Source organism: Crocuta crocuta, unplaced genomic scaffold (genome assembly GCF_008692635.1).
Source record: "Crocuta crocuta isolate KB4526 unplaced genomic scaffold, BGI_CrCroc_1.0 scaffold30, whole genome shotgun sequence".
NCBI classification, from domain to species: Eukaryota; Metazoa; Chordata; class Mammalia; order Carnivora; family Hyaenidae; genus Crocuta; species Crocuta crocuta.
In genome coordinates this window covers 12,676,731-12,687,261 of record NW_027528345.1, presented here as the reverse complement: position 1 = coordinate 12,687,261, position 10,531 = coordinate 12,676,731, and the positions used below count along the sequence as shown (strand labels likewise).

Sequence of the window (10,531 nt, the reverse complement as noted above, 5' to 3'; positions counted from 1 at the left end):
TGGATTCTGGAGTCAAGGCCAGCCTCACATGCCGGCGAGAAGAGTGGCTTTATATAAGTGTTGTTATAATGTCTTCTCCCCACAACCCCCAGTCACAAACCCACCTCCTTCCACTTTCCCCAAGCTGACCCTGTCCTCAGCATCACAGACATCAGCAGGCTGAGGTGGCGGAGGGAATGGGGCCCTTTCTCCCATTTCCATACCTCTTTGAACCCCAGGCTTCAGTAGGTCCAGTGTGAGTCCCCTGCTCGAGTCTGAAGCCCTGGATNCCACGAACCGCGAGATCATGACCCAAGCGAAAGTCGGACGCTTAACCGACTAAGCCACCCAGGCGCCCCCGAGGACATTGGATTCTGAGGGAGAGGGAGCTGGATCAGGCAGAACCCTTACTTGCCCGGCCTTTCTTAGCCTGCCTTCCTTGAGGATCTTTGGGACTCTCTGTGTGTGTAGGGTTTTGGAGTGGCTTGAAAGTTTGGCGGGTGGCTGGTTTAAACTGCTCCTACCCAGGGTGCCTGGGAGGCTTAGTCATTTGAGTGTCTGACTTTGGCTCTGGTCATGATCTCACAGTTCATGGGTTTGAGCCCCGCATCAGACTCTCTATTGTCAGCGCAGTGCCCTCTTTGGATCCTCTGTCTCTCTCTCTGCCTCTCCCCTGCTGTGCTCTCTCTCTGTCTCAAAAATTTAAACATTTAAACAAAAACATTTAAACATTAAAAAAAAAAACTGGTCCTCCCCGAGTGAGCTTGTAAGGGAGCAGTTTCCCTGCACTCCTGGAGTCAAGTGTAGGTGCCCAGCAGCCAGAAGTGAAAGGGGTGAACAGGGGAGAGGCTGAGATAGATGAGGGAGAGTTCTAGGGGAGCATGCATGTGAGCATGGAAGCCAGTTTGGAACAGGAGAGGGGAGACTTGCTGAAAACAGGAACAGCCTCTGTGGAGGCTCATTTTCCCTGAGAGGGCCTTAGGTTTCGCTGCCAGGAGCAGAGGCATCAAGACTGGACTTCTCTGCTGAAGGGAAGTAGGAGATGAGTGTTACAAAAGTGACCTACATTCACACCGCACACAATTCACAATTTACAGAGGACTTTTCTCATACGTGATCTTCTCAACAACCTTAGGAAGAGGCATCCTTCATCTTTTTTTTTTTTTTTAACTTTAATGGTAAGAAAAGGGAAATTGGCAGATTAGATGGGGCTTCTGTAAAATTTATAGATTTTTAGGCAGTGCGTCCTGGAAAAAGAATTCGAGATGAGAGACAATTATGCAACAGGCTGGTGGGAAATATAGATGATAGCATCCCAACAACCTGGAACACTGAGTCTGAAGGTGTCTGAAACTTCGTTTCTAGTATGGAAGCAAGAGCAATGTAAAGAATTTTAGGACAAAAATCTACTCCTCCATCATGATGTGTTGGATGTAAATAGTCCTGTAGTATATATATCATGATGATAAAAAGAAAAAGATACTTCAGGGGCGCCTGAGTAGCTCAGTTGGTTGAGCGTCCAACTTCAGCTCAAGTCATGATTTCACAGTGTGTGTGAATTTGAGCCCCGCGTTGGGCTCTGTGCTGACAGCTCCGAGCCTGGAGCCTGCTTCCGATTCTGTCTCCCTCTTTTTCTGCCCCTTCCTTGCTTGTGCTCACTCCTTTCTCTCTCTCTCTCTCTCTCTCAAAAAAAAAAATTCTTCAGAAAACTCATGGTGGAAAAGAGCCTTCACTGGCATATGATCTGACTCAAGTTAAGTGGCCACTGCCCAGTTGCGGAACAGGGGTAATTTTTATAGTTCTCATTTTTCTTAAAATTTCCTGGGGAGAAAATGCAACCTTCCCAGGTGGGAAGTGGTGTCTCTCACCTGAGCCAAGGGGAGGAGGCATTGGGAATCCTAACGTGAAGAGGAAAGGTTGGTAGTCTCTCAGGCCTGGATGAGGTGGTCTACACCTGCTTCCTGGCTGGATTGGCCTTCTTCCAGCTTTCCCTTCCCTATGGGCCCCTCTCCCTGCCTGCTCCCCTCCCTCTCATTGGCCTTAGCCATGGTCTATATTTTCTCTTGGTCCACTGCACGTGCCTACCCTTCTCAGTCTGACCCTTCTCTCCTCCTCACCCCAGCTCTCCTTCCAAATCCCCTGTGGCTGAGAAGTTGTCCTGTGTGTGTTTCACACACGTGTTTTCTCTTCGCTGGATGGCAAGAGCCCCAAGGGCAGCTGCTGCCCCTTCCCTGACTTTGGCATCTCCTCACTTCCTCCTTAGTCTTTCTCTTCCTGGCTCTTCCCTAAGGTCCTCGCTGGGGCTCTGCACCCATCTTGTAATGTCCTGATGGCTGCCAGAGTGGCCGTGGGCATGCAGGACTGGTAGGGAAATGCTGACCTGTCACTCCCCAGGTGGGAGTATAAGTCTTTTGGGGATTAGGGGCTGTGTCCAGCCCTGCAGGATGGCCTCTCTCCTAACTTAAGCTTATTTCAGGTGAGTAACCCTGGGAAAACAAAGCAATTTGGAAATTTGGGGTGATTACCAAGGTGTGTTATGAATTTTGGACTCAACCTCTTGCTGCCAGGCAAACCAAAGCTGATAATACCTCAATTAGTTGGCTGGCACCATGAGCTGGCCAAGCACCCTGGCCCCATATAAGGGCCATCTCCGGCCCAGAACTTCAGAAGGTGTCTGAGTTTCCTCTAGCCTTCCCATCCACGCTTCCTTTGGAATACCTCGCTGTCCACCATGAGCTGCCAGGCCAGCCACAGCCAACAGTCTTGCAGATCTTCCAGCGGGGGCCACCGCCAGGGCTTCAGTGGCCGCTCAGCTGTGGTGTCAGGCCAGAGCCGGGTCAGCTCCACCAGATCCTCCTCAACGTCCCGCTCAGGCTGGGGCAGTGGTGGGTCTGCAGCCTGTGCCATGATGGGAGGAGATTTCGGCAGCAGGAGCCTCTACAATCTTGGTGGGAACAAGAATATCTCCATCAGTGTGGCTGGAGGCAGCTCCCAGGCTGGAGGGTTTGGGGGTGCCAGTGGGGGACGTTTAGGTGGCAGTGGTTTTGGAGGTGGTGGAAGAGGGATGGGAGGGGGCTTTGGTGGAAGGGCTGGGGGTTTTGGAGGAGTTGGGAATTTTGGCGGAGGAGCTGGAGGCTTTGGAGGAGGTGCTGGAGGGTTTGGTGGAGGAGCCGGTGGCTTTGGTGGCCCTGGTGGCTTTGGTGGGCCTGGTGGTCCAGGTGGCTTCCCTGGGGGAATCCAGGAAGTGACTGTGAACCAAAGCCTCCTGCAGCCCCTCAATGTGGAGATTGACCCCCAGATTGGGCAAGTAAAGGCCCAGGAGAAGGAGCAGATCAAGACTCTGAACAACAAGTTTGCCTCCTTCATTGACAAGGTGAGCCCATATTGGGACAGCTGAACAGTAAGAGAAAACCTGGCCTAACTGGTTTGGTCTCTTTTTCCTCTTCTTATTATGGATCTGAGGAAGGACTTGCGGGTTCAACCTGGGCCTCATGGCATGGCAGCAGGTGGTGGGCCTGCTTAATGTAGAAGCAGATGATGGGAATATCTCATCCCCTGTTGGATGGAGTTACTGCATCGTCCTCATGATCCATCACTGTGGTTCATCAGAGGCACTGCTGGGATTGTTGCTGCCATCATGGATGTCCCCTCACTGTTGCCCTCTGAAACCCCAGCACAGAACTCTTCTGTGCCAGGAGAATTGTGAGCTGCTTCCTTGTGAAAGAGAGGCCAACTCTGCCCAACCTGGCTTTGTCTGAGAGAAAAGTCCATCTGCCATCAGCCTAAGGAGAGAGATGCAGAGAGGTTTTGGGAGGTGGGATGGAGTAGGGGAGAGGGGTACCTTCTTGGTGGTTCTCACAGAAAGACTTCAGCATGGGGAGATGGGGCTGTTGAGGCCATTTGACGTTTGAATACATGTGTACATGTGCAAGTGAGGCTGAGATGTTTCCTAGGGATTTCTGTGCTCTGGATATTCCGTGTAAGAACACTATGATAATTGTGGTGGTGACCAGATGGTATGCACATTTGGGCAGCTGCTGACTGAGGGTTTCAGCCATACTGTTGAGTATGATGTGGTGAAATCTCTTTGTGACCTTGGGACAATATTAGGCCTTAAAGAGAAGGTTTGTAGGGACTCTTTGGGGTCCCATTGCCCTACATAAGTGTCCTGGGCAAAGCTGAAGGAGGAAAAGTGTCTTAATATTGGAATACCCAAACTCTGTAGAGGTGAAACTCTTCAAAGTCCAGTGACCTGCTAGTTCCCAGCAGACACCCGGGTGTCCAGATACATTATTCATGGAAAGGTAGAAAGGGATGTGGCAATGCTGTTCCTCTACAGAACAGAAGATGGGCTTCACCACCCAAGGGATTCTCAGCAGAAGCTCCCATCATTCTTCAGTGAGGATTCTAAGGTCTTGAGGGTCTTGAGTGTCCAGCATAAGGCCTGGCATGAGCTCGGTGCTCTGCAAATGTTGAATGGCCAATTGATTGATATTTATTCTACATGTTTGTACAGTTGGCCTTGAACTTTTAACTAGTGGTTCAGTTTAAATGCAGCTGAGCCCTACATTTAACCAGGCTTGTCAGATGGGGCTGACTCTAGGTGTGTCTGGACCCTGTTCCTGGGACAAGGGCTGCCTGAAAGCCAGTCCCCTATGGCTTTTGCCATTTCCCACACTAGTGCAGTGTACCTGGTGGTCCAGGAGCAAACCTCTTCCTGGGGACTCTATCTACTCTTGGATGTTGGAATCTCCTGCTACTTGTTGAATACTAAATGACTGAGGAATGAATGATTGAGGAATGAATGAATGACATAGCAGGAAGATCATCAAGCCTAAGTATCAGGAAATGTCAGTTGTGTTTTGTCATTGACTTGCCGTGTGCTCTTGGTCATCTCTGGGCTTCGGCTTCCTTACCTGTGCAGTAGGTCTCTGCCTGCCCTGCATTACCTCAGTGCTGCTGTCCACACGGGGTTAGCACTAAACTACTGCAGCATTACAAAATGCAGCCCTGCAAGAGAGAGGAGGAGACCCCTGGGACTTTGGGGACATCATGAGCTGCCATGATTGGAGCTGGCCCCAGACAGCTCCCTGGTGCTCTTCTCACTGGCTGCAGGTGCGGTTCCTGGAGCAACAGAACAAGGTCCTGGAGACCAAGTGGAGCCTCCTGCAGGAGCAGAACTCCAGTTCTAATACCAGCAACAACAACCTTGAGCCTTTTTTTGAGAACTACATCAGCAGCCTCAAGGCCTTCCTGGATGGGCTGCACACGGAGAAGGACAAGCTGCAGGGTGAGCTGAGGAGCATGGAGGAGATGGTGGAAGACTTCAAGAAGAGGTGAGTGTTGCCCCATCCCTGGGTGAGGCGGGTGGGCTGGAGGATGGGAGGAACGGAGGGGCAGGAGGCCTGGGCTCTGGCTTCACTCTATTCCAGCTGGCTGCAAGCTTGTAGAATTTACCCCATCCTCCCTGACTCTCAATAGCCCAGTCTTTAAAGGAGTGGCTTATGGCTTGCTTGAGGTGGAAGTCCTTTTGAGAATTTATTGAAAGGGTATATACATATAATTCTGGGGAGTTCCAAGATACTCTGAAGCTAACAGACTCAGCTAACATCCTCTGTCCTCCCTTGGGCTAGACTGTCATTAACTTCTCTTCTGAATAGGAATTTTATTTCCCCTGTCAATAACTTCTCAGTGAGTAGCAACTTGCTGTGCCTTGGTCAAGCCCCATTCTGCCACTCATGAGCTCTGTGATCTTGGACAAGTGCCTTAGCTTCTCTGTGCTTCAGTATCCTCACTGTAAAATGGAAAGACTGTGTGTATTTACCCCGTTGGTTGTAATGAGCATTCAATGAGTTAATACAAGCATAATTCATGAAGCAGAACCTGGCACATTCTTAGCAACCCATTCTTGGGTTTCATTACTATGTTAAGTGTCTACTGGGAGTCATGGGGCTACTATACTCACTATACACACGAGTTGCCACCACTCACCTCCCTCCCAAAAGCACCTGGCACCTCAGCCATCTCCCTTTGGTCTTAGAAATGGATTTAAAAAATCCAAAATTTTCCAGGAAGCCTTTTGGGATGAATTAAAATAGAAATCCACTAGGAAGGGGCTTCTACTCCAGGGTCCAGTAATAACCATCACCATTATTAAGTGGCTCCTGGCACAAAGTAGAGCATCTGTTGAATGAACTCTCACTTGAATTCAGAAGGGCTGTGCATTGCAATGACACATGTCTTGAGTGAAACTGGCAGAAGCCCTGAGTCCATGTTACTTATAAAAAGTGCTCTGGGGCCATGGGGATGTCCTAGAGGAGGCGGACCAGAAAGGGACCCTTATCTCACAGGTATGAAGAGGAGATCAACAAGCGCACAGCTGCAGAGAATGACTTCGTGGTCTTGAAGAAGGTGAAGGATCCCTCCCCACCCCCACCTCCCCCTCCAAAGCCCCACCAAGCAGAATGGTTCAAAGGTTAAGGAGAAGCATGAGTTTAGTTTTGCTATGCTGAGGGTCTCCTTTAGGCTATATGTGTGAGAGCTGGGGCCAGGGAGGGGGCCCACTGAGCAGGGCAGGCAGGGGTAGGGCTTGAAGGATCTTTGGGGCAGGCTATAAAGGGCCTGCCAGCCTTTGGCGATGCCCATCCCTGATGGCCATGTGGGGCTTATGAATCTGATTAGGCCTTGAATTTTGATTACAAAGGGAGGAAATAGGGTTTTGTGTTTTCAGGAGTACATTCCCAGGAGCCATTTAAAGAGAAACTTTGAGTGTTACACACTCACAAACCCTCCTCCTCCTGGGCCCAATGTGGTGGTCCCAGCCCTGATCTCCTTTCCCCCTCTCAGCCCCTTAGCCTCTTTTGCTCCTCTCTGTTGGGTATGCACCAGCCTAGCCTGCCAGACAGTGGTTTAGTCCTGTTAAGACATGCCTGAATGGTCCTCATTTCTCCTGAGGGGAGGGGCTCTGGTGGCCCCTTCCTCATGGCCCAGGACAGGGCCAGCCCACGGGCTGGAGGGAACAGTGTTTGAACTGTCTCCAGGATGTCGACGCTACCTACATGACCAAAGTGGAACTGGAGGCCAAGGTGGAGAATGTGACGGATGAGATCAACTTCCTGAAGGCCCTCTATGATGCTGTAAGTGGGCTTTTCACCTTTAAGCCTCTGCCCCACTTGCCTTCCACCTCCTGGAGAGGAAGGCCCTCAGAGCTCACCAGTAGGCGCCTGAGTCACATCCATGCTTCTGACAAAAGTGACACCTTCCCACCTGACCCTCAGTCCGTCCCCACCCCTCCAGAGCTGACTCCTCATCTTCTGGGGGGCCTTGGTATGGATCTGCTCAGGAATGGGCCTGTCTGCCTGGTTCTGCAGGAGATGTCCCAGATGCAGGCAGACACCAGCGACACGTCAGTGGTCCTGTCCATGGACAACAACCGCTGCCTGGAGCTGGACAGCATCATCGCCGAGGTCCGTGCGCAGTATGAGGCGATCGCCCAGAGGAGCAAGGCTGAGGCTGAGGCGCTGTACCAGACCAAGGTGGGTGACACCATCGTGTAACTCATGGGAATCTTGCACCCCCATTAAGCTACCTGAGCAGGCCATCCAGGAGGGCAGACCTTGCCTCCGAGTCATTCTTTTCTCTATCTCCAGTATGGCAGTTCCCTCACTGCCTTCCTGGTCTGGCCTCATCCACATGCATCTCCCTTCCTAATAGGAGAGCTCTGATTTTGCTCTAACTTCATGCTTCTCATCAGGAGGGGAAGGCATGATTTTCTCCTAGGAGATATTTGATAGTGTCTGTAGAGACTTCTGGTCATCACATCTGGGTCTAGTGGGTAGAGGTCAGGGATGCTGCTGAACATTCTATAATGCATGACCCTGCCTCCCAACAAAAAATTATTATTCCTAAAATGTCAGTATGCCCAGGCCAAGAAATTCTTAATCCCTCTGATTACATTCCCTTTATTGCTGGGAACACTTCCATCTCCCTCCACTAATCTGGACCTTGTCATTGTGTGCTCTGATTCAATCACACTGAGGGATTGAAGCCAGTGTCTGGAAAGAAGTGGGTGGAGGGAGAGGTAAGTGGAGCAAAGGGATTACAGGCACAAGGAGTTCTCTCCCCCTCTTTCCATTCCCAAATCTGAATGGGGGATCAGCTGGCCTGTGTACTGCTGACTCTTCTATCTTCTATCCATGGAGGGACAGCCTGCTGGTTAAGAAGATGGTTCTAGCATCTGCAATGTTTGCATTCAAATTCCAGCACTGTCACTGGATGGCTGGATGAGTCATGGGACTTAAGCAGTCTGTGCTCAGTTTTCCCGCTCATAAAATGGAGGTAACCATGCCTTTCTCATCAGATCATTGTGAAGTATGAGATCAAGCACAGGGTCTGGTGCAAAATGTCTGCTCCACAAACAGCAGCTGTTGTGCTAGAAGACAGGTGCCCTGATGCAGGGGCGCGAGCTCCTGGTTCCTCCAAACGGGTTACTTCGCACTAGTCATATGTCTGTGTGTGTTTTGGTTTCCTTGTGTGTGACATGAAGGGTTGGGTCAGGGGAGCTGTGAGGCACTTGCTGGCTTTCTGAAAGGGTGACTCTTTCCTGGACACAGTTGGGGGAGCTGCAGACCACGGCCGGCAGGCATGGGGATGACCTGAAGAGCACCAAGAGTGAGATCTCTGAGCTCAACAGAATGATCCAGAAGCTGCGGGCTGAGATTGAGAGCGTCAAGAAGCAGGTGGGAAGAGGAGAAAGAGCACGTGTCCAAGACTACGGCCTTATGCTTGCCCCATATATCTCAGGGCTCAGTCCTTACCACAGTGAAATCATGTCCTAGATGCATACGTGCTAAGATTGACCAGGTGCAGCTCTGGGCTGGAACTGAGCAAAGCTTGTCATGTGGACCCAGGTCCTGTCTCCTTGGAGTCTGGCTGCTGATGTGGGTCAGAAATACTGAATACAGGCAAGGTTAGGGAAGTTGGGGAAAGAAGCAAATTGGGTGAAGAATGAATTGGGAGAGTAGCTCAGGAAGCCTACATCTAGATGGGCTAGGTCAGAGAGAAAGTATCTCTGATAATTCAGGGAGACTTCTTGGAGGAGGGAAGTCTTTAGAAGATGCTCAGTCTCTTACCATGAAAGGCAAGAAAAGCAAGGCGCCTGGGTGGCTCAGTCGGTTAAGCGTCCGACTTCAGCTCAGGTCATGATCTCACTGCTCGTGGGTTTGAGCCCCACGTCAGGCTCTGTGCTGACGGCTCAGAGCCTGGAGCCTACTTCAGATTCTGTGTCTCCCTCTCTCTGCCCCTCCCCTACTTGCACTCTCTCTCTCAAAAATGAATAAATGTTAAAAAGAAAAAAAAAGTAAAGAAAGGTAGAGTCTGACTCCTCCTAAGCTGGGCTAGGTCCTTGAAGCCAGGTGTCACTAACTCAACTCCTTGATGTGCCAGGACCTAGACGGAGGCCCAGGCTTTCACCTCTGTGGGCAGTAGTTTCCTCATTTGCCCAGCATGCGGTGATCCACATGCAGGCACCAAGCACATAGTGCAGGCCCTCAGTGTATGTCACTTGAATCTAAATCAGACTGCTGGCCCCCTCTACCTAGAATGCCAACCTGCAGACAGCCATCGCTGATGCAGAGCAGCGTGGGGAGCTGGCCCTCAAGGATGCCAATGCCAAGCTCCAAGACCTCAAGGCTGCCTTGCAGCAGGCCAAGGAGGACCTGGCCCGTCTGCTCCGGGAGTACCAGGAGCTGATGAACGTCAAGCTGGCCCTGGACATTGAGATCGCCACCTACCGGACCCTCTTGGAGGGCGAAGAGTGCAGGTTAGTGGGAATCGCTCTGGTTCCCCAACAGGCCATGACACCCAGTGGCTTTCCTCCTCCTTTACAGGGCTGCAAAATGCTGCCAGACCTCCCGAGAGCTGTGTTTTCTGTACAATAGTGACACCACTAGCACCTTATCTTGGGTAGACCTCCCCACCCTTCCTGTCCCATGTCTTTGCTGTAAAACGCATGTCTGCAAAGAGGAGTCATAGGCATAAATATTATTTCTAGGCCATTTCTTTATTATTGCCTTAATGTAGAGTTCTGAAGAGTTGTTTCCTATAACCTGGCCCTTGGATACAGGACCCTGGTCCATATGGATTCAAATAATATTTACTGAATAAAGAGAGGATGGGTAGGCCAGGTGATGTCCCTCCACCGTTACTCTGGGGGATGTTAGTAGATTGAAGTACAACCTTACCCATCCTTAGTCCATCCTATTTCTTATTGCCAACGTCAATTGCTGTTGACCTATGCAAGGTGCATCTAGCAAAGGGAGGAGCTGCACGAGTCACTAACACTGGTGTCTGCTTTTCCCACAGGATGTCTGGAGAGTGCCAGAGTTCCGTTAGCATCGGTGAGTACCAGTGCTTTCTCTGGGAAGGGGTTGGACGATTGGGATTAATCGTGGGCCAGCGCTGCTGTGAGATCATCCCACCTGCAGGCTGGGAAGAGCTCTTGGGTGGTGGCCAGGGTAACCCAGCGGCTGAGTCCCTCCTTCCTCTCTTGACT

At 50.9% G+C, this 10,531-nt stretch overlaps 1 protein-coding gene across 1 annotated transcript; it reads left to right on the top strand.

The window, feature by feature from the left end:
- The first annotated feature begins 2,710 nt into the window (after positions 1 to 2,710).
- LOC144222980 (keratin, type II cytoskeletal 3-like) lies at positions 2,711 to 10,424 on the top strand. Its single transcript, XM_077753682.1, is given in 9 exon segments — positions 2,711 to 3,352; positions 5,095 to 5,315; positions 6,330 to 6,390; positions 7,020 to 7,115; positions 7,350 to 7,514; positions 8,592 to 8,717; positions 9,579 to 9,799; positions 10,342 to 10,371; positions 10,373 to 10,424. Coding segments are annotated over 9 exon segments (1,614 nt in total).
- Positions 10,425 to 10,531: the final 107 nt, after the last annotated feature.